The following is a 23,986-nucleotide window of genomic DNA, read 5'->3' on the forward strand; positions in this document are numbered from 1 at the left end:
GCGTTTAAGGGGCTTCCAAGAATATTTTTGGGGGGTTTCAGGGTAATTTGAAGATATTTCCGGGATGTTTTAGGGGTCTCAGTAATTTTATAGGCGGTTTTAAGGGCATTTCGAAGAATCTTAAAGATCTTCAGCGGCGTTTCAGGTATCTCAGATAGTGTCAGGCGGTCTCAGGGGCTTTCAAGGGATTACTGGACATTTTCTGGGCATTCCAGAAGGTTTCAGGGGCCTCAGATGTTTCAAGCGATGTAAGGGTTTCAGGGAGTTTTAAGAGATGCCATAAGGTTTCTAGGGGGTTCCAGGAGCATTTCAGGATTTATCAGGGGGTTCCAGGGGTGCTTTCAGGATATTGTTGTGGGGTTTTCAAGATATTTCTGAGATGTTTCAGGGGGTCTCAGGAAGTTTAAGCGGGTTTCAAAGGCATTTAGGGAAGCTCAAGGATTTTCAAAGGTTTCCAGAAGATTTTCTGGGCATTTTTTTTTGGGGTTCAGGAGGTTTTCAGGGACGTTATATGGAGATTTCTGGGATTTAAAGGGGTCTCAGGAGCGTTTCAAGGGGTTTTGTAAAACTATTAACTGATGCTCCTCTAAAAAGTGATGTTTATTGTTAGCTCAGCAAAACGCTTTCCGAATCTCCAAAATGAACTGTTCAAATTGCTCAGATCTCGGTATAGCTATATGCTGATTACTCGGCTATGCAAATTTTGGCAAAATATTGGAAAAATACTGTTATCCCGGCAATTTGAATAAAATGTTTTTATGAGGATACAGGCGATTTCAAGATGTTTCCAGGGGTGTAAGACACGGGTTTCAAGGGATCTCAGGGGTATTCCAAAGGGTTTCTGGGGCGTTTCAGTTGGTCTCAGGGAGCTTCAGAGGCTTCCATGATTGTTTCAAACGGATTTTCAGGGATATTTGAAAGTGTTTCATAAAGATTTTAGGAGAGATTCAGTGGTATCTAATGGGGTTTTAGGCGGTTAAGGGACATTAAATGTGGCTTCACTGTCTATTTTTAATTTATTTGGCAAGATTACAATCTTCAGTAATCTTTTCGCATGTTTCTATGATGCTTTACAGGAAACTGTTATGTTCTTCTTCTTTTTAGCGTAACGTCCCTACTGGGACAAAGCTTGCTTCTCAGTTTAGAGTTCTATGAACACTTCCACAGTTAATAATTTAGAGCTTTTTTGCTAATCACCATTTTCGATGCACTATATGTAAAGTTGCAACAAAATATTCGATTTTGGGCTTTTTTATATGCAAGCCATTAAGCATGGACATATATATTTTTTTGAGCAATCAAAGGGTAAATTGAAAAGAAACATTAAAATTAACGACTAATGCAAAATATTTTAAAGTCATACGAATCGCTTAAGGACTGATACTGCTAACCGCACGGTCATCAAGCCTTCTCTAGTAATGCATGCAGAAATGTCAAATAAAAATTTGCCTTTAAACAACAACTGTAACCCATTCTCTTTAGAACTTAATTTACTAAATCACTTTTAATTTAAAACGATTAAATTATATCTATATATTCTGTTTAAATCCGATGCATATTGTTGGAGATACGAGATTCGAAAAAAAGTGTATTTGAAGTGATGACTCATAACGAGCACGTGTGGCCAAATCAAATCAAATGAAGAGTAATATTGATGAAAAACATTCGTGCTGTTCTTGCCTTATTACATTCAATTTATGAATTTAATAATACTATTTATCGATACTCTCCTCATTTTTTCAGGTGGAGCATGCTCAACTGCAGGATGCGTACTCGAGGCTGGTCAATCAGATGAACAACATCTTCACGCAAAAGCTGTGGTTCATCATGCTGGAGCAATTCTTCATGAAATACGTCTGGTCCGGTACCGGCATGGTGATGGTTTCGCTGCCAATTTTAACTGTCAACAGTCTTCCAGGCGGTAAAACCCGCAAAAATAAGGGCGATTCAGAATTCGGAGTCAGCGAACGAACGCAGTACTTTACTACAGCTAGGAACTTATTGCTCAGCGGCGCTGATGCAGTTGAGCGCTTAATGTCATCGTACAAAGAAATCGTAGCCCTGGCTGGCTACACGAGTCGTGTCGCTGGAATGTTTGAGGTGTTTGATGAAGTTTCCCAAGGGATATACCAGAAGACGGTAGTTGCCGTGGATCGCAACGATGGAGGTATATTAGAATTTAAGAATGGACAACCAGTTGCCAAAGGAACGATTGTGTGTAGCGATAATGAGGATGACATGTCAATTTCGTTGGAAAACGTGCCTGTAGTGACGCCGAATTGTGACATTGTGGTGTCCAGTTTGACCTTGACCATTGCACCAGGAATGCATTTACTAATTACGGGACCAAATGGCTGTGGCAAGTCCAGCTTGTTCCGCATCCTGAGCGGATTATGGCCCATCTACGGAGGCACCCTGCGTATTCCTAAGCTATCTCAGGGCAAGCCCTGTATGTTCTATATTCCACAACGGCCGTACATGTCGTGCGGTAGTTTGCGAGATCAGATAATCTATCCTGATACGCGGAAGGAAATGTTGAGCAAGAACATCACCGAATGTCAGCTCAGAGAAATCATGAGATTGGTATCACTTGAGCACATCATTGACAGGTAAATTAAAGACGGGTAGATTAAAAAGTCACTCTAACTGAAACGCATGTTTATTTTAGGGATAGCTTCGATGAAATCAGAGATTGGAAGGATACTCTCTCTGGAGGCGAAAAACAACGAATGGCCATGGCTAGGCTGTTCTATCACAAGTAAGTATTATTAAAATTAAAAGCAAATCCAAGCGTGAATGTGATTGGCGGTATGAAACCGTGATTATATAGTTATCAATGAATATGTAAATTAATTGAGTTAGGACTTTTTTTTATAGAATGAGAAAATCTGTTGATCAGATACCCAAGGGGTTGTTCCTCGGGTGATGTGGGGATCGACCCACTAAAAACTCATTCTCTCTCTTCCTTACCATAACTTCGACAAGGGGAAACTGTATATGAGTACACTCTAATAGTAAGCGTTACACCAGCTACCGCCTTAAGTTGTTCACTCTCCCCTGGAGGTTCGGGTCCTGGCTAATACTTAGACTACCCGTTGAACTCAAGCTCCTGGTTGGGGAAGGGGGCCAACTCAACTAGCTTTTGTTCGGCTCGCCATTTTATCTGTGGACCATGGAAGTAACGGAATCCCACTTGCCTGCCCCCGTACACATCCTTTCAACAATGTTGTTAGGCGTGATATCTCTACCGCATACCTCCTGCATACTTTACCTTTGCTCCACGAAACGTGGACATGAGACTGCTCCGCGGTCTCATCGCAGTCTGCACACTCCGGACATGCGGGGGAACCTGCGTGTCTGAATATGTGCACTGTGCAGATACCACCTAAAGCACCCATGGCCTGACAGAAATTGAGTCAAGTTAAAATTCACCTCGCCATGGGGCTTGCTCGTCTACTTGGACATGCTCGGCATGAACCTGCGTGTCCATCTTCCCTTGCTGGAGGAATCCCATCCCCTCTGCCACTTCAGCATAGACGAGGTTCTGGTGATTCGTCTCGCGGCTCACATTGGCCTGTGGGTACTCTCAAGTCACTTCACGCTTCGATTAACCACTAGCGCCTTCGACCATGCAGCGATGCCATACCGTAGTATGGAGACCGCTACTGCCGCAAGCAGCTTACGCTTACTGGAGACTATCACCGAGCTATTTGACATTATCTTTGACAATACCATTATCGCCATACTTGCAGGCATATTCTACGTGGCATCCCATTTTCACCTTATTGTCAATCATGACCTCCAATTGGTTCAGTGAGCGCTTAGAATTGATCGTGCATCCGCCTGTGGTGACCAATGCCTGTTGTACAGACTTGCGGTTTTTTACCACCACCATCACCTCCGTTTTGTGGTGCGCGAGTGCCAAATGTCTCGACCTCATCCAGTTCTCCACATTGTCAGTTCTCTATGTCAGTTCCACTTCCTCTATCGACTCGCCGTATACCACATGGGTAATATCATCGGCGAAGCCGACCAGCTTCACGCCCGGTGGAAATTTGAGCCTCAACACGCCATCATACGCCACGTTCCATAGTACCGGGCCCAGGATGGACCCCTCAGGAATCCCCGCAGTGATGCTGTAGCTCCTCTCGCCTTCCTCGGTGTCATAGATCAGCATCTTATTCTGGAAGTAGCTCTCCAGTATCCGGCACAGCCTAACCAGGACTCCTAGGCGGTGTATGGCGCACTCGATGGTGGTCCAGCTGACGCTGACGAACGTATTCTTAATGTCCAGCGTGACGACCGCGATATAGCGAATTCCTGTTCGCTTCTTTCGGAGCGCTATCTCGGCCGATTTGGTTACAGCCCTAATAGCGTTCACTGTCGATCGACCCCTCCGGTAGCCGAGTATCCGAGAAGCCAGAGTCATCGGGTTTATGGGTATAGACCATCAGCCTCGCCAGAATGATACGTTCCAACAGTTTTCCGGCGGTGTCCAGTAGGCAGATTGGTCTGTATGCCGACGGGTCACCTAGTGGCTTCCCGGGCTTGGGAAGCAGAACCAATCTTTGCCTTTTCCACTTCTCCGGAAGTTCGCCTTTGTCTAGGCACATCTCCATAGCCGTTCTGAACGTGTCAGGGGTAGCCTCGATGGCCGTTTCGATGGCTTATGTCGGGATACCTTCCGGACCTGGAGCCTTGTTCAACTTAAGCGACTTCGCTATTACAATGAACTTGTCGATCGTCAACGGGGCGACCTCGCTATGGCCGGTTCGGCCATAGAGGACGAGGTCCATGGTCTTGTATTGTGGCGCGGGAACAGCGTTTCCACGATCTTCTGCCGCATTACGGGGAGCGTTCTGGGGGTGATGACGCGCCCTTCATTTTGGCCATGACTACTCTGTAGGCATCACCTCATGGGGTCGTGTTGGCTGCCTGGCAGAGGTTTTCGAAGCACGCCCACTTACGTGCCTTAATCTCTTCATTCAGTGCCAGTTCAGCCGCCCTGTAGGCCTCACTTCGTTCAATTCTATCCTCATCGGTCCGAGCCCTTTGCATCCTCCTTCTAGCTCTTGGGCAAGATGCGCGGAGTTCTGCGATTTTTACGTCCATTTCTGGGTAGGGATCGCCTTGGCATAGCGGCGTCACATGCACGACTTAGGGTTCCGACTAGATCATCGCTGGATAGATCGTCGGTGTTACCGTCCATAAGCAATCGCTCCACAAATGCCGGCTTATCGAATTGTGAGGTCAGCCATCCCCGATGACGGTCGATGACCTTCGGCTGTGGTCGTCTTCCTCCGTGTTCCACACTGTATCGAATCGCCAGATTGTCACTATGCGTGTATCCATCGTCGACCCTCCAGTCTGAGCTAGAGTTAAGACCCGCGCTCCAGGAGGTCAATGATGGACTCTGAACCATTCCTACTCTAGTTGTTTTTGTCACCTACGTTCGCGACATCCACGTTCAATCTAGCCATAGCTTCGAGTAAGGCCCAGCCTCTCGCGTTAGTCAAGCAGCTACCCCACTCAATCACCCAGACGTTGACGTCTCCACCGATGACCACGGGACTCAATCCCATTATTGCGCTTATTAACGATTCCAGCATAGACGAGAACTGGTCTATCCTTCACCTGGGAGGGGTATAACAACTGCGGTAGTACACCTCGTTGATCTTCGCTATTGCGAAGCCCTCGTGTGCTGTGGAAATCATTTCCTGGACTGGAAAACGACCGGTTGTATAGATCGCCACTAGCTTGGCCTTATCCGCTAACCAGTTTTCGTTATCGGGTGGGATGCGGTATGGGTCCGATATTAGGACGATGTATGTACTTGACTCCGAGACTGACTGCCACAGCAACTGTTGTGCGGCTTCACAGTGGTTCAGGTTTAGTTGTGTAACCTGCATTATCGTTTGGAACTTCGACCTCCTCGCGTGCCTGGACATTTAGGCCCGCTCGTCGTGTGGCCATTGTTCACACAATCAGGCATTTTGGTGCCGAGTTGCACTCCCTGGCGTTATGGCCTTCTGCTCAGCACTTCCTGTAGAGCTTACTCCGGTCGGAGCCTTTGCACGCCTAGGACTTATGCCCTTGCTCAAAACACTTGAAGCATGTCACCGGCGGCTCGTATATGCTGAGCGGGCACACTGATCAAGCTTTCTTGATCTTTCCGACTGCAATCGCCTTGTTTGCCTCCCCTACGGAGAGTTTGAACGTGGCAATCTGCGTACCAGTCGGACCCTTTCGCAGGCGGATCGATGCACTTGGTTCATCTATCTCACACTGCGGTTTGAATGTAGCTGCGAGCTCCTCTGCGTCGACAATCTCGTCCAGGTTTTAACATGGGAGAGTTGCCTCCACCGTTAGGGCTATAACCTGCACCTTTTCGCCAAGTACCTCTTGGACTAGTACTTTGTAGAAAGCACTAGCATCCCGTCCTGATGCGCCGGATGCTTTTTACATTCGAGCCCAACGGTGAGAGACGATCCTCGCCTAGCATGGCATTCAGCACCTCGGCGTATGTGTCTGCCTCGGTTTTGAAGACCAGGGTGTCAATTCTCGCTCGTTTACGGTCTGGTTTCGTAGTTCTCATCTTCTTCTTTTTTCCTACCGTAATCCAAGGGCTCCCCTTCGCTTGGCCCGGTTGGCCTACGTTCTTCCTAGGGTTGGCCTGCTGGGGCTTGGTTTCCCTGCCCCTTGCACGCTTCGCAACCGGCTTTGCACCCTTGTTACTCGCATCAGCAGCACTCCGCTCTTCAACCAGGAGGTCGAACATAAAAAGTGAGGTTAGATCGAGTGCTTGAAGTACCCTTTATTTGTCACTCAATATGAGGGACAGAAAATCTGGTCATAATTGCCCAAGTATTAATAAAACTCCCAAGCTGAGAAGTTGGCTCTGTATCAGCTGAAATGTAATGCCAGAAAGAAGAGAAAGAGGTACTGATGAGAGAATACACACACGCTCCTCATCACGCAATGTTCTAAGCAACGGAATTCTCGAATGATGTGAATATCAAAATTTGCTGTTGTTGATAAAATATTTGTACACTCTCAATAGTACAATAATAACTAAGCTTAGCCTGCAATAAAACATATTATTGGAATGTTATTTACCGGATATATACCAATAGCTTGATCATAACAAAATAAGATTGTCAAACAAAATATGTTATGGAAAGGTAATGATAAGAAAATAATAACAAAACGAGATATAAAAACAAGTTGTGTAATTCCGTAGATTAATTTGATACTCTCCTCTGCTCGGGATGTACTTTGTTTTTAATGCACCACCGTTTCAAATATTTTGGTGATAATGTTCATGTCGTTAGCAAAGCATACAAATTGGTCAGATTTCATGACAATCGTACCCATGCTCTTCTAGACTGAGCAACATTTTTTATCTGTATTAACGAGATTTTTAGGCTAGTTTATCTCGGGACCCACGTTTTACTTCCCTTCCGAAGGAAGAACCCACATTGTTGTGAGTTTGTCGGGAGTGGGATTCGATTCCAGGTCCTCGGCATGATAGACAAGTGTTCTAATCATCACACCAGATCCGCTCCACACTGAGCAATATTGAAGAGTAAGCATGAGAGTTCGTCACCTTATCCCAGTCCCCGGCGAGATTCGAATGAACCGTCTATCGTTGCTTGTCATCAGTCTGGCACGTCAGTGCATGATACGCGTTGGGACCTGGTATTCACGGCATTTATTGAGGATTTGCTGCACGGTAAAGATCTGATCCATTTTTCATCGGCCGTCGATTAAGATGGTTTGATAGCTTTCCACTAACTCATTCGTGTTAGGTGACAAACGGTGGAAAATGTTTAGAGCATAGTTTCCCAAACTGTGGGTCGCGACCCCCCTGGGGGGTCGCAGGACTTCACCCTGGGGGTCGCGGGAGAAAATTAGGATTTGCAATTTCAGTCTATGTTTCCGATTGTTAACGACATGAATTCACGTTTGTAAAAGGACCAATCTCGAACATTCGTATGCCTGCATACCTAATCTGCACTTCTAATTGTTTTGGCAGTGAGCTAGGTCAGAATGAACAATTTACCGTAAATTGTAAACAAATTTTAAATGTTATTAAAAAATCAACGTCAATTTCATTGAAAGGCAGATAGTTCTCACTAATTTTCTGTATTTGACACACTTTGTTTCATCTACCTTAGGTTTTTTCTTGAAATCGTGGAAATCTCAAATAATCTTTTAAGATCGTGCGTCTCCCTCGGGCATTCCAGAGGTTAAATGAAAATCTATAACAATGGCTATTTATTCAAATAGGAGATGGTTTACTATTCAGTAAATCTTTTTTTAAGAATTTCTCAAGTTTCGTACAAAGTCAAATCGGAATTCACGGAAATATGGAGTAATCATAGTTACACATAAATTGTACCTGAAGTTGCTCTGCAAGCCACTTTGCAAAACTATTACCCAACCTTGTTGGTGATAATCTCAGGCATATATTATCGAATGTAGTTGTTGAATCTCTCTTAACAGTGATAAACGTTAATACACTGAATTATAAATCAAAACACACACATAACAAAAGAACATCCAGCTTCTTTGTTGAACATATTTAAGTAATGCACAAATAGAAAACAATTATAAAGTTGAATTGTATTTTCGAATAGTTTTTGGTGTTTCAGTCTTTTCGGGGTCTTGACCAAACGCCAAAAACTATTCGAAAGTCTTCAAAACAGTCGTCGTCAATATAGTTGAATTGTAGCAAAATATACACATTTTTTTCGAAAATTTCCTCTGGTGGGTCGCGAGATGACCGCCTAATGGCCAAGGGGGTCGCATATCCGAAAAGTTTGGGAACCTATGGTTTAGAGATTTGTTGGCAGGGGTTGAATCATTTCCTAGCATTACCGCACTCACGTAGGCTTAGTATTATTAGAAATTTTGCTTTGAAACATATTAATCAAAGCCAAAAAGAAAAAGTGGGGAAAGTGAAAGCATGATTTTACAGCTCAATTTTCGGTCCAGCATGGTGAAAAACCCATAACAGTATCTTAGTGGCTGTTTATTCGTCATATACAGTGTATCAAACAATTGTCCGTACAGCAGCTTTTTGGTCAAAAGAATTTTTCATTCAAATATGTATTACTTTTTTATATGTCTATCAAGAACGCTGAAATTTTGACCAATCACAAATCATATATTCCTGCTCCATTGGTAAAGTTTTGAGCGAGATCGAATAAGTTTTCTGAAAGTTATAGAACCTTTACTAAAACTTATAAGATTTTTGAACACATTTTCAAAACATTATATCTCAATATGTAGTCGATGAAACCTTTTCAATATTTTTTGTGTTACAGCTTATACCTAAGGCTTTCATATGCAGCTTCGTTTGAGGTTTTATATTCACTACAAAAAATATGAAAAATTTGCTTATGTAGTTGACGGTATTTAAAAAAAATACCATATTTTGAACATAAAATCTGCCAAACGTTTTCTATCAATAAAAGTTCATTAACTGAATGAAAAATGCATAGGACCTACTCTTCATATGTTGTTTAGTAGGTCCTGTATAAAAATATTACATAAAGAGAGTTTAAAAAAGTTGAAAACACTTGGCACTTTTATTGATCAAAATATGAAAAATTTCCAAATAATACTCTGAATATATACAGATTTTTCAATTTTTTTGTAGTGAATATAAAACCTCAAACAAAGCTGCATATGAAAGCCTTAGGTATAAGCTGTAACACAAAAAAGATTGAAAAAGTTTCATCGACTACATATTGAGATATAATGTTTTAAAAATGTGTTCAAAAATCCTATAAGTTTTACTAAAAGTTCTATAACTTTCAGAAAACTTATTCGATCTCGCTCAAAATTTTACCAATGGAGCTGCAATATATGGTTTATGATTGGTCAAAATTTCAGCGTTTTTGATTGACGTATAAAAAAGTTATAAACATTTGAATGAAAAATTATTTTGACCAAAAAATTGCTGTACGGACAATTGTTTGATACACTGTAGATATGTCAGACCTTGTTCAGATCTCACGCTTTCTTATAATCATTCAATAAACCTTTATCAACCAATCTTTTTACATATTGCAGGCCACATTATGCCTTACTGGATGAGTGCACTAGTGCAGTATCGATTGACGTCGAAAGCTCCATCTATGAAACCGCAAAGTCTATGGGAATCACTCTCCTTACCATCACACATCGACCAACTCTATGGTGAGTTTTAGCTACAAGCGATCCGTGCACACAATCAAATCATGTTATTTTCTTTACAGGAAATTCCACACCCACATCCTGGAGTTCGATGGCCAGGGGGGATGGGTTTTCGAGCCCCTTGCCAAGGATGCGCAGCAGAAGGTTCCTATCACAAAGCAGAGCTTGTTTCAAAACCATAAACCATTCACGGACGCACCGGAGATGACACCGTCGGCTGTATCTGCGTGATTGCTCTCCTGCGCACTCCCTAATAGTTCATCACATTTTATCGAGATTATCGAAATTTAACTATCTGTGACAGTTGTAGTAAATTTGTTGAGGGTGGGGTTCTACGTTTTGCCACAAAGCGTAAGGGAATTTATAGGTACTTATAGTACGCAATGTTGTGAGCATAAGATTCAACTTTAATGGTTATCGAATTTAAAATCGTTTTAATTGTCAATTTCAAGTACTTTGAAACACAACTCTCTTGTCAGTTCATGCTATGCCGTTTTAATCAGTGATCACAACATTTCTGTGATCGAAAAGTTAAGGCTTTTTTAAACTCGTTAGTAATTTTTCTGTACATAGGTCTTTAGAAGGAATTTGAAGCATAGGTTTATATCCCAAAAATAAAGGCTAATTAACCTTACAAATCATGTTTGCATTTTATTGATCCTTCACATCCATCATAGCCCGGGCAACTCTGAAGTCCCTGTGTCTCGGTTGGAAAGCTACGCCATAAAGAAGAAGAATCGTGTCGTGTCGCTGAGAATGGGCGAAGACGCGACTACTCGAGGGCTAAAGCAAGTTCTATGCTGTCGTGGATGATATCATGATGTATATGGCTGACTTTAACGAGATTCCATGCATGAGAATGAAGTGTTTCTCGCAGAGTTTTGTGACAACAATTAAACAATATGAGGGTTCGCTCTTTCCCCATCGACCAGTGCACAAAGTTAGATGTGTTTTCCGTGAGGTCTCAATGGAAAACTAAGTCGATGACATCTGCATGAGCTACAAATATAGGTGCGAAGCTTTGTTGACGTACGTCCGATCATCATCTTCTACTCGGAGTCATTTGGATCCATCGACGAAAGGCATTTTGGAAACCTTTCTCGAGGGTCGGCCTCGACCTTCAACATCTCCGCTCGATGCACTTAGGGTTCGACATACTACCCTTGTCATAATGGAAGTTTCATTGCTCAGGTGTAGGCATTAATCCGTAGTATTAAATCAAGCACAGCTGCAGGAGTTAATCGCATATAAGCCGAGATGCCCGTCATAGTCATAGCTAATCCCGTAGTATTTTTTTTTCTCTCCTCTGCTGCTACCATTTTCCTTTCCCATTCCTGTCCAGCATTTCCTTCAGGGAAATGATGAGAGCTGCATTCGCAAAACGAAACACAAATCTCTTATTTGTAAAGAAACGTGCCTTCTGAGCCGATCTACCGATATCAACACTCACCTATGAACCATGATTTCACTTACAATTTAGGATAATTCGTCAAATGTTGAAAAGTTTATAGTAAAATATCGTTTTTCTTTGTTTTTGTTTTCCGTATTTGTTAGACAGGCGCTTCAACCAACTAAGTTATCGAACAAGTAACAATAGGACGCAATCAGTGAAGTACTAGATTGAAAGTAGTGAGCTGGATTTTTGTATGGTGAGATGATCAGTTCTTCATTTCTGCGATGAAATGGTGCAAACAGCGTGGGTTATATGGTTTCTTGCCTAATTTGATGCTGTTTGAGCAAAGCTTTGGGTAACTGTGTTGTTGAAGTTGCTAGAAATAAATAATACAACAACACAGTTACCCAAACTTTTGCTCAAATAGTATCAAATTAGTCAAAAAATCATATAACCCACGCTGTTTGTACCATTTCATTACAGAAATGGAGAACTGATCATCTCACCATACAAAAATCCAGCTCACTACTTTCAATCTAGTACTTCACTGATTGCTTCCTATTCTGCGGAAAAGAAAGCCAAACTGGCTCCGAAGCCACACCGCGAACAATCGTTTTTCACAAACCATTTCTCTTTCGGCTAAGATGCCAATCCACAACACACACGCGTGTGTGCCCACTAGCTACAAGTGAGAGCGAATTGTTTATGAATGCTCCCACCCAATTTGGTCAGATTTTTTCCGTAATGCAATGTATTTCAAACAAAGACTATAGTGTGAACCAATTTTCTTACCAAGAAAGGAATGGAAGCATGGCAAGGATCGCCATGTTCTTTTTTTTTCGTTTCAGAGAACGAGTGGAGGCGCTTAAGCATAGGCTTTCGAGCCAGAACAATACAGCAGCTGACGAAATGTCGCCGTTCTGTTTTTTTTTTTTTCAATTGTATTCAATAACGCTGCGCAGTAGGCTTGACCGCTCGAATACTCGTAATGTATCTCTAAAACCTTGCAAGTATTGATAATGACAAGTTAATGATTAACCCGTAAACACCCGGAACGATCTACTTTCGGCAGAAATGCAATACCTTTTTTGTTTTTAAACATTTTACCCTGGATTTTTTTTATAGTCAAGTAAAATAGTTGTGCTAAGAAATGCATGGTACCTCCCGCTTTGCACCCTCCTCCATTTTACTGGTAGCCGAAAATACGTGTTTTTTTTTTGTATTTTTCATAAAACGTACATGTTTGGCTGCAAAACGGTGAGTCGATAAGGAGAGCGCCCAACATAGCTCTGGATCTCACAAGTTCCTACCTCATGCTTCAACGTGTCAAACGATGACAAAGACCGCCAGCTAGGAGTTGTGTGCTTAGCTGGTAGCGCAGCCTGGGCACTGTTGTCCTTCTGACTTTAGCTAGATTGAGGAGGTACGACCCGAGCGTCTGTTCACCAAGGAGGTGCGGCTCAAACAGCGTCTGTTCTGGCATCCAGCGGCTGAATAAGAAACGCTGCACCACGCCCAGCTAGATCCAAGGTGGTAGCCCCATCAGCGTGGTCGTCCCAGTGGTGGTTGGGACGTTAAACAGAACTGGCACGATGGCCCTCCGGCGAGACAGGAGTGTTGGCGAAGGCCCAATAAGCCACCCGTAAAAAATCCCCATTGCGAATAACATAGGAGAAAATACGACTCGATACAATCGGCAAAGACCCACGCGACGAAATAAGGACTACGATTGGAAACTTGGAACATGGAATTGCAAGTCACTAGGTTTCGCAGGATGTGACAGGATAATTTACGACGAACTACATCCCCGCAACTACGGCATCGTGGCGTTGCAGGAACTTTGTTGGACTGGACAGAAAGTGTGGAAAAGCGGGCATCGAGCGGCTACCTTCTACCAAAGCTGTGGCACCACCAATGAACTGGGAACAGGATTTATAGTGTTGGGCAAGATGCGACAACGTGTGATCGGGTGGCAGCCGATCAACGCAAGGATGTGCATGTTAAGAGTTAAGGGCCGTTTCTTCAACTACAGCATCATCAACGTCCACTGCCCACACGAAGGGAGACCTGATGACGAGAAAGAAGCGTTCTACGCGCAGTTAGAGCAAACATACGATGGTTGCTCGCCGCGTGACGTGAAAATCGTTGTCGGCGACATGAACGCGCAGGTAGGAAGGGAGGAAATGTACAGACCGGTAATCGGGCGAAACAGCCTGCACGCCGTATCGAATGATAACGGCCAGCGATGCGTAAACTTTGCCGCCTCCCGTGGTATGGTAGTCCGAAGCACCTTCTTCCCCCGCAAAGATATCCACGAAGCCACCTGAAGATCACCCGACCATCAAACAGAAAACCAAATCGACCACGTTCTAATCGACGGTAAATTCTTCTCGGATATAACCAATGTCCGCACATACCGCAGTGCGAATATAGATTCGGATCACTACTTAGTAGCTGTATGCATGCGCTCAAAACTTTCGACAGTTCGGCACCAACATTTCAAAAGGGCGTAACTGCATTTTGAAACAAACCACTCTTTCACATCTGTGGGTCATATTTAAAGTTTCCCTCGAAATTCACAAACATTACTAGACAGAGAAATTGCTCTTCTTTCCTATACTGGCGGTGATTTGCATGTTGGCATTGAAATACGATCTACAGATGTGAAAGAGGGGTTTGTTTCAAAATGCAGTTACGCCCTTTTGGAATGTTGGTGCCGAGTTATCACCACGCGTCGAAGTCGAATGCAGCGACTCAACATCGAGCAGCTGCGTAACGTAGAAGTGGCTCAAGACTACGCGCAGCAGTTAGCAGTGGCCCTACCAACGGAAGAGCAGCTTGGCGCAGCTATACTTGAAGATGGCTGGAGGGACATCCGATTCGCCATAGGTAGTACCTCGGCTACAGCACTAGGCTTCGCGACTCCGAATCACAGAAACGACTGGTACGACGGCGAATGTGAACAGTTGAAAAACGAGAAGAATGCAGCATGGGCGAGAATGCTGCAACACCGTACCAGAGCGAATGAGGCACGTTACAAACAGGCGCGGAACAGGCAGAACTCAGTCTTCCGGATGAAGAAGCGCCAGCAGGAAGAACGAGATCGCGAAGCGATGGAAGAGCTGTACCGCGCTAAGGACACACGAAAAGTTCTACGAGAAGCTGAACCGCTCGCGCAGAGGCTTCGTGCCACACGCCGACAATTACGGGTATATTCTCACGAGCGAGCGTGAGGTGGTCGACAGGTAGCGGCAGCATTACGATGAGCACCTCAATGGTGACGTTGCAAGTACCGAAGGTGGCGTGTAACAGATTTAGGAGTATGTGCACTGGACGAAAGACTTCCGGCCCCTGACCTTCAAGAGATTGAGGAGGAGGTTGGCCGGTTGAAAAACAACAAAGCCGCTGGGGCAGATCAACTACCAAGCGAGCTTCTAAAATACGGTGGAGAAGCACTGGTGAGAGCACTACACTGGGTCATTACCAAGATTTGGGAGGAGGAAGTATTACCGGAGGAATGGATGGAAGGTATCGTGTGTCCCATCTACAAAAAGGGCGACAAGTTGGATTGCGGGAACTATCGCGCGATCACACTACTGAGCGCTGCCTACAAGGTACTCTCCCAAATTTTATGCCGCCGTCTATCACCGATTGCAAGACAGTTCGTGGGTCAATATCAGGCTGGATTCATGGGTGAACGCGCTACAACGGATCAGATGTTCGCCATCCGCCAGGTGTTGCAGAAATGCCGCGAATACAACGTGCTCAGCTCACACATCACTTGTTCATCGATTTCAAATCGGCGTATGATACATTCGATCGAGAACAGCTATGGCAGATTATGCACGAATACGGATTCCCGGATAAACTGATACGATTGATCAAGGCGACGATGGATCGAGTGATGTGCGTAGTTGGAGTATCAGGGACACTCTCGAGTCCCTTCGAATCTCGCAGAGGATTACGGCAAGGTGATGGTCTTTCGTGCTTGCTGTTCAACATTGCGTTAGAGGGTGTAATAAGGAGAGCGGGGATTAACACGAGTGGTACGATTTTCACGAAGTCCGTTCAGCTGCTTGGTTTCGCTGATGATATTGATATTATTGCTCGTAAATTTGAGACGATGGCGGAAACGTACATCCGACTAAAGAGTGAAGCCAGGCGAATCGGATTAGTTATTAATGTGTCGAAGACAAAGTACATGATGGCAAAGGGCTCCAGGGAGGAATCACCGCGCCCGCCGCCCCGAATTTATATCGACGGTGATGAAATCGAGGCGGTTGAAGAATTCGTGTACTTGGGCTCACTGGTGACCGCCGACAACGACACCAGCAGAGAAATTCAGAGGCGCATTGTGGCAGGAAAGCGTGCTTACTTTGGACTCCGCAAAATTCGATCGTATAAAGTTCGCCGTAACACGAAGTTAACTATCTACAAAACGCTGATTAGACCGGTCGTCCTCTATGGGCACGAAACATGGACCCTACGTGCAGAGGACCAACGCGCCCTTCGAGTTTTCGAATGGAAGGTGTTGCGTACCATCTACGGCGGAGTGCAGATAGAAGACGGGACTTGGAGAAGGCGAATGAGCCACGAGCTGCATCAGCTGCTAAGAGAACCAACCATCGTCCATACCGCGAAAATCGGGAGGCTACGGTGGGCGGGTCACGTCATCAGGATGTCGGATAGCAACCCGATTAAAATGGTTCTCGAGAGTCATCCGATCGGTACAAGAAGACGTGGAGCGCAGCGAGTTAGGTGGGTCGACCAAGTGGAGGACGTTCTGCGGACCCTACGCAGAGTGCGGAACCGGAGACAAACAGCCATGGACCGAGTGGAATGGGACGGCTACTATGTACAGCAGAGGCCACTCCGGCCTTAGCCTGATTGGTAAGGTAAGGTATGTTTTCACTCAAATTTCATCTTTTTGATAATCATCAATACTTTTCCCTGATCCTGAAGTTGAAGTTTTGATCCCAGAGCTATTCTAAGGCCGCCAAAGTACTCCGAAGTTTGTGTCACAAATCTAACATCCTATACAAAACACACATCGTGTATAAACGATGAATTCTCACAGAACATCGTCTACGGTACCCAGAAAGCCTCAAAGCACTCCTAGAATATTCATGGTACATGAATTGGGTGATCTAGGTCTTCCAAACCACCCTGGAATTAATTTTCTTAAGATCTACAGCCTCTACCATCATATGTGTTCAATCTGTTTATGAAATTTGGTCACGTTGATTTCCATTAGACCTCGCAATGTTACGAGCAACTCAATATCGGCATAATTCTTTCACGATTATGTCTGTTGCACCTCATAATATTACGAGTATCTCTATGTGTTGTTATTTGGGTGTCCATTGGTATTCAAATAGACCCAGTGGGAACGTAGAGCCATACAGAAGAAGAAAAAGAAGAAGAATATCTTCTCCGCCTTGAACATTACAATAATAACTTAAGACTAAAGCTTGGACTAAAGCCTCATACGGCAGTGAGCCATAGCAGAGCCGTAATCTTGGAAACGGATATCGTACTAAATCGTGAATCGTCAATCATCTCCATAACTATTTTGGTATATGTTCTTTTAAATTTCTTGAAAGCTCCTTCTATTTTCTGATTATAATTTCCATAGGAATTCCCAAGCACAATCTTGAAAAAAAAATGCTGAAGTTATTCCAAGGAACATTACTTCCCAAAGACATTGCTGAATATATTGCTGGCATTGCCGTTGAATTTTCCAGAAGAATTGGCTGTAAAATTTCTTAATAATTTTGCCCAACAAATTGCAAAGAAATAAGCGGTTTTGCAATAGAGAAATTTAAAAAAATCAAAGAAATTAGCGGCTGAATATCTCCAGAATAGCTAATTTATTATTTAAATGAACCTGATTGTTAAAAAAAAGTGCAATGTAGTATATTTCTAGATTATTACAAACTACAAGGCATGCAGCCTACGCTGATAGAATTTTCACTTAGGTGTATTAGGTTGCAGTTGCTACGAGTCAAAGGATTTTTTTTCGTCAAGTTCAATAAAGATATTGTATTTTATAAAATGTATCCTGAAACAAACATCTACTATTTAGCTAACAAATGAGTGCCGATATGATTTTTCGCAAATTAGCAATGTTTAATTATTTATTTCTACGTAAACATTATTTTAGAAAATTTCCTAAGAAATACGGAATTTTTAAGGTAATAGCAATCTTTAGATCAACTATAATTATCTGTTGATAGTATGAAAATGCGAAATTCTTGATAGGAGAACTTACTAAGAAGAAATCTGTGATTTTCAAAGTTTACGGAAAGACTAGGTATTTTCAGAATATTGTTAGATGAAAATAAAATACCGTTGAATATCAGCAATTATACAACCTGTGATATAGTATGAAGATCATTCCTGATGGAAATATCGGTTGAGTTACAATTAAGCTAAGGCATCGTGCAACTTATGGTTTCATTCTAGAATTGAACACCCCTAGTTCCCCATACAATCTTTAGTTTTAAACCATGGAGCCGAGGTGAAATATTGTTTCTGAAATTCTCCCACTGCAGTGTTCAAGCCTCGGGTAATTTTGTGCTTCATTCCAGCACGAACCAGTGCCGAGTAGTGTTCTTTGTGATTATCTACAACCCACACACCATATCATGAAATAAAAATACGTTTTATTTTAAAATTTATTTATTATGCAACGTGTTAGAACGTCTTGTTAGAATATTTTTACAAAATTATCACTGAACTGGAATGATGTATTTGGAACAGTTTTTTTTTGTTTTGAGCTCAAACATTAGAAAAATGGAAGTCCAAAATCTTGATAAGTGTTCCGTAGAAGCAAGGAAAAATCTTATCGAAACGTCGTTAATTTGTGTATAATTTACATGTCTCTTACATACTACTGTAAAATTTTAGTCTTTCAATTGCTTCTCGATTAAGGTTTTACTTCCTATGCCTAGCTATCTCTATATATAATCTTAATGATATCCATTATTAATATTAAAAATGTGTGCGTTTGTTCGCTTCGTTAATACCCAGTTTCGGCTGAGAGAAAAAAAAATAAATATATGATCCGAAAAAATGACCATTTCGGTTGGCACCTTTGCAACAATTCTATCCAAATCGAATAACGTAACGAATGATCCGATGAATGATCGTCAAAGACACCAACCAAAGACCGTCGCGTAACGCTCTTTCCTACTACAGAAAAGCTCTCTCGTATAAATTGTATAAAGCTCAATGTGTGTACGTTGATTTCATATTCCTCGCTATAAGCACGGTTATAACTTTCCTTATGTACTATCTATACGCGTTTCTCTTCTACTCGCTTCTACTGACAAGAGAACCATAATCGCAGTGATTCCTCTTACGGAATCAGCTTGTGGTGCTGAATGGGTTTCAGATTCTTCTGAAGGCTTTTTTCGATCACATAGAAGCTTTGAGGTTTACCATTGCTTGCGTAATATTTTCCCTGGGCACTCTTCTTCGCCTTGATGGGAGCGTAATACGAGGGAGATTTCTTCTTCTGGAGTTTTTCCACATGGTCCACAGTGCTGAACTTGATCAACGACTTATCCAGTGCTTCATTCTCCCATGGTTTGCTCCACGTGGGGATATCTTTGATGTCGATAAGCTCATCGATGTTGTCATGGTGGCGTGAGTTCGGGTTCCGTCCTTGATTGTTGCCGAGGATTTTCTTCAATACGGGAATGTTCCAGTGGTAGATACGACCGGGCTTTCCATTCGATTTGAAACCCACAGGAACCTGCGTGGATAATAAAATACAGTAATTTAGTTTTGCAAGTTTCTTTTTTTATTAAGCGCCAGAATATTTGCAAACAATGCTTCTATGTACATTGAAACAGTACGTCGTGCCCCTCTCCTTCGTTGAATTCTATTCTTGATTTTGTCCTTTCACAAATTTTGAAACTTATGTGGAACATAAACTTTGGTCAGGTTTCTTCCCCTTGAAAAATCCTAGATAGTTTGTGATCGGCTACTAATTGTGATGCTCATATTCGTGAAAAAACTATTTGAAACCTATGCATAAGAGCTCAAACGTTTCAAACAAAGGCCATATTTCAGGCAAAACTGTTGCCTTTCTTTGAAAGTCTTTTGAGAGAAAACCAAAAAGCAACCCACCAATGATTGATTTATCATATCATTTCAAAGAAGAATAATCGCACCTCGTGGGTTAACCTCATTAGAATGCAAACAAACTGATCAAATATTTTGATTGAATTATCAAGCCCCAATGTGGAAATCGTGAGCACCTTTTGTCATGATTAACGATAAGGCAAATGAGTGGGTAGATTCACACTAGGTCTCGGAGCTTGCTTGTGGGTTTCTCCTTTATCCCCTTTTTTGTTGTGACTTCCCATTCTATGATGCTGAAATGGGCCGTCGTAAGGTATGAAAAGCGTTGAATAAGAGACCTTCGTCATGGCTGAATGGACGCAAATGAGCGTGTGATACTGCGACCACAAGCGAAGAATGGGTAGATCCATTGGCTTTAGAGATGGATTAACCTGTGCAACACGACCTATCAATGGGATTTTTTCCCATTTACGGCTAGCGCTGAGTGCTGCCAGACGACGGTGGTGGGAGGAAGAGTCTGGCCTGTGAGTACGTACCTTTTTACCTACATCCTCGATCGCGTTGGGCGCCGGAACCGGTCCATTGTTGGTGTAGTAGTACGGATTTGGTGGCAGCTTGATCACGAACATATGTGAGTCATCGGGTCGGCCGTGGTGGCGAGACTCCACCGCTAATCGCTTCTTCTGATGGCTAGAAGAGATGTGCAGCTTGCCAAGACCCAATTTGCTGTAAAAGGCAAAAGAAAAACATTGCAAATTTAGGGAAAGAGAAAGGCATTTTGTACATCGTGAGTTTAGATTAGTTACGTAGAGGGAAAACAGTTTTTTTGACAATAAAGTGTAATGTTTAGTAGGGCATTTAATCACAAACAGTACCGCTGTTGATGCTTGGCAAAATATCTTGAATATTTTTGGTAGCATACCATACAAGAATCAATTGTGCAGTCTCAATTTTCAACCAAATCAGCTCAAATTTTGGGAGAAGGCATAGAATCTGGTTATGAATCGAATAAGCGGTGTGGAGCAAAAACGATTTTTTGAACCACGCTAATACACACATTATAAACTTTTTGTACAAACACCTTCCTTTTAGCAAGGCCCCATTTAGTTGGAATTCAAATGACTTCATCTGAAAATTGGTTAGTTCTACAGGGGATACTCAAAATAACTGGGACAGGCAAAATTTTCACTTTTCAAAAAATGTTCAACTCGCTGTAACTTTTCGAAAAGGGCATCAAATATTCTCAAATTTTTACTGTAAGCTCATCAACTAGTTGTGCATCAGTGGTCAAAATTTGGGAAGGATCGGGCCATTCTACACAAAGTTTTAAAAGTTCTAGAAAAAGGTATAATTATCCGATAGCCAATTTTGAGCTGCTATATCTCCGAATTCAATGAACCGAATGCAATGAAATTTTGATCATTTAAGACTTAAATAATGAACTTTGAAAAACAATTGACTTAATTTGAAATTATTAATAAGAAAAAAAGTTATGGCGATTTCATTTATTCCATGTTTTTTCAGTAAATTTATCTATTTTTCATATGCATCCCATTACTTTTTCAATTTAATGAAGGCTATTTGGTTGCTTTTCTTTGAAACATTAATATATTCAATTCAATTAGAGGGAATTTAAATGAACTATAATTACTATCTCGAATTTTGAAACGATGATGAAGTTTTGGAAAAATTGGTTATATATTAGAAAAATAATCTAATCGAAATAATTTTCTTTCGTGTGAAGAATTTTAAGTTTAGTCAAATGTTTTTAATAGCTCATTATATGAGTAATAAATGATCAAAATTTCATTGCATTCGGTTCATTGAATCCCGAGATATAACAGCTCAAAATTGACTATCGGAAAATTATACCTTTTTCTAGAACCTTTATAACTTTGTGTAGAATGGCCCGATCCTCCCCAAATTTTGACCACTGATACACAATTAGTTGATGAACTTACTGTAAAAATTTGAGAATATTTAATGCCCTTTTCGAAAAGTTACAGCGATTTGAACATTTTTTGAAAAGTGAAAATTTTACCTGTCCCAGTTATTTTGAGTATCCCCTGTATGTATTATTGTATATTACAGCAGGGGGTTGAGAAGTATATAAGTGGTGTAGAACTTATTCAATGCTTCCAAAACATTTTCAAGTTTGAGTTGCGCTTGTAAAGGATTTTAAGGCACGCAATGAGTAGATTTTTTGTTCTAAGCTAAGTCTTAATATATCCCGCCCGTAAACCTTGGTGAATGTCTAGAGCTTTAGCTGAACCGACGGCAGGTTTACTGTTCTTTTTGACGTCTAACACAGCCAGCTTCACTGCTGATCTACGCACAGTTCCCGACGATGTCCGTACTAGCGCACAGGGTAACACTTTTTCGACCTGTCCTCGACCCATTGATTCCTCATCGAACCGCCAATCAGCAGTACTGAGTCGCCTACTTGCAAATCTTTCACATCCTCAAACCATGTGCATCTACCGTCAAGGCACCATTCACCGTGGATCTAAGAGGGTTCGGGGCAAATAAGGGCTGTCATTTGACACCAGTCTTATAAACATTGTTGGTGCCGCTTTTAATTGCCTTCATTATAGGTTAAAATTAAAGCAATGTCCACAGAAGTAGAAAATTTTTCAGAAAATTTGGTGATATAGTACAATTAGTAAAGAGTAGTAGGGTCGCCTAATTCCGTGGTAGGTCACCATTCACCGTGGTAGTAGGGACCCATTCACCGTGTATGAAAAATTTTATTCTACTTTGTTTAAAAATGATCAAAACAACCCAGCCAAGGTAATTTTTTTCGTTTAAATTCATTTCAAGTAATAACTTGCAAGATTTTATTAGAAAAACGAATGTTCAAATTTTCGATTTTTTCTAGATATATGGGACAATATGGGGCACGGTGAATGGAGACCATTGATTTTTAGGGTACCCATTTACCGTGCCTTTTTGTTTCAATTAAAAAGTACGAGTAATCGTACTTTCTTGTTAAACTTACTTCGGTAATGCAAAATACATACCTGATATGTGAATTTAATTGCTTCTTGGTGGAATAAACACGTTACTACATTTAGTTTATCGCTTAAATCTTCTTAGCGCAGTTTTCGTTTTTTCACTAAGAATGCAGTGAACGAGCAGAAACCCGCTTCATGTAAACACACTTTGATGTCAAAATGATACTTTTAAATGTTTTTAATGAGCGTTTTGACATGGTAACAATACATTAGTGTTGTATTGGTGAAATTGAAGGGAAATTGTCATATCATTCAATCATAATATGGAAATAATGAAAAAATATTCGAAGGCACACGGTGAATGGAGCCCCCACGGTGAATGGCGCCTTGACGGTACGAGTAATTATTCCCAGATACTCTTTGAGCCACCTACGCCATCTGCAATATATCTTGCCCAAGTAACTCACTTGTCACACGAAAGTCACGGCAGCGCAGGTTTTTGTTGCGCAGAAGCCATTGTGACTTACTTCTAACAAATAAATACTAACTTGCTAGAAGTAAGTCTCAGTGACTTCTGCACAACAAAAACCTTCGCCACTGTGACTCTTCTATAGCAAGTATGTTACTTGGCTGCCATGTTCCATCTATTTCTATGGCTCAAGCGATTATTCAGTGGGAAAAAATTATGCTCCAGATAAGTTGCCCACCAGAAAATGATTAGTCGGTCTTCAGAACCGTTCGAAGGAAGTATAAACTTCCATGAGCATTTGGAGGTAGTGAACTTTTCGACCAAAGCTCGATTGTGTATCTTGTTCGTTACTAGTACCTTGAAAGCAGGTGGCATTAACAGCCATGATTACCGAAATAGTAGTTAGTGAATGCATTACTTCCATGTCTACCGCTCTGATGGTAAGGCAGGTGAAGAGCGCCAACTTTATCAAGATTACACGGAAATAGTCCACACCCGTATACGTTAAGGGCTGAATGGAAGCCGTCTTGGGTTGGCTTTCACAATGCACCAAAAGACGCAAGCTCGTTGAAACTTGTCCAGTAGTTGGCGAAGTCTACGCAGAACTCCCGAGTCGTCCACGAATGGCTACTTATTATGGATGGTACTGGACTTGACTTACTTTTTAGTTGGGCCAGTGTTTGCTTTTTGCTTGGGCCAGTGTGATTCGGGTTCAAAAATGAAGAACGGTCTGTAGATCGTCTGGGAAGAATTACGGCCATTTAATACCACTGGATAAATGCGAAAAATCCACCGGACAAGACTTGATTGGGCGGCATGTTGACGTGTTTCAATGGTGTAGTAGAATGAAGAAGCGTACGTTACTTTGACGACATC

At 42.1% G+C, this 23,986-nt stretch overlaps 2 protein-coding genes across 8 annotated transcripts in view; one reads left to right on the forward strand and one right to left on the reverse strand.

Annotated features, from left to right (window-relative positions):
* LOC109423119 (ATP-binding cassette sub-family D member 1) overlaps positions 1–10,841 on the forward strand; it is a 94,817-nt gene extending 83,976 nt beyond the window's left edge. For all 7 annotated transcript variants that reach the window (XM_029852156.2, XM_029852159.2, XM_062846009.1 and 4 more), the window contains 4 exons: positions 1,744–2,609; positions 2,669–2,758; positions 10,081–10,206; positions 10,266–10,841. In XM_029852156.2, the coding sequence (XP_029708016.1) occupies positions 1,744–2,609; positions 2,669–2,758; positions 10,081–10,206; positions 10,266–10,434 (1,251 nt within the window). In that variant the 3' untranslated portion in view covers positions 10,435–10,841. The remainder of the gene's footprint in view (positions 1–1,743; positions 2,610–2,668; positions 2,759–10,080; positions 10,207–10,265) is intronic.
* Positions 10,842–18,259: 7,418 nt separating this feature from the next.
* The window catches only part of LOC115269232 (uncharacterized), a 169,305-nt gene continuing 163,578 nt past the window's right edge, over positions 18,260–23,986 (reverse strand). Inside the window, exons 3-4 of the mRNA XM_029877770.2 lie at positions 20,224–20,413; positions 18,260–19,355 (exon numbers count right to left, since the gene is read on the reverse strand). Of these exons, the coding sequence (XP_029733630.1) occupies positions 18,957–19,355; positions 20,224–20,413 (589 nt within the window). The 3' untranslated portion in view covers positions 18,260–18,956. The remainder of the gene's footprint in view (positions 19,356–20,223; positions 20,414–23,986) is intronic.

This window comes from Aedes albopictus, chromosome 1 (assembly GCF_035046485.1).
Source record: "Aedes albopictus strain Foshan chromosome 1, AalbF5, whole genome shotgun sequence".
Taxonomy (NCBI): domain Eukaryota; kingdom Metazoa; phylum Arthropoda; class Insecta; order Diptera; family Culicidae; genus Aedes; species Aedes albopictus.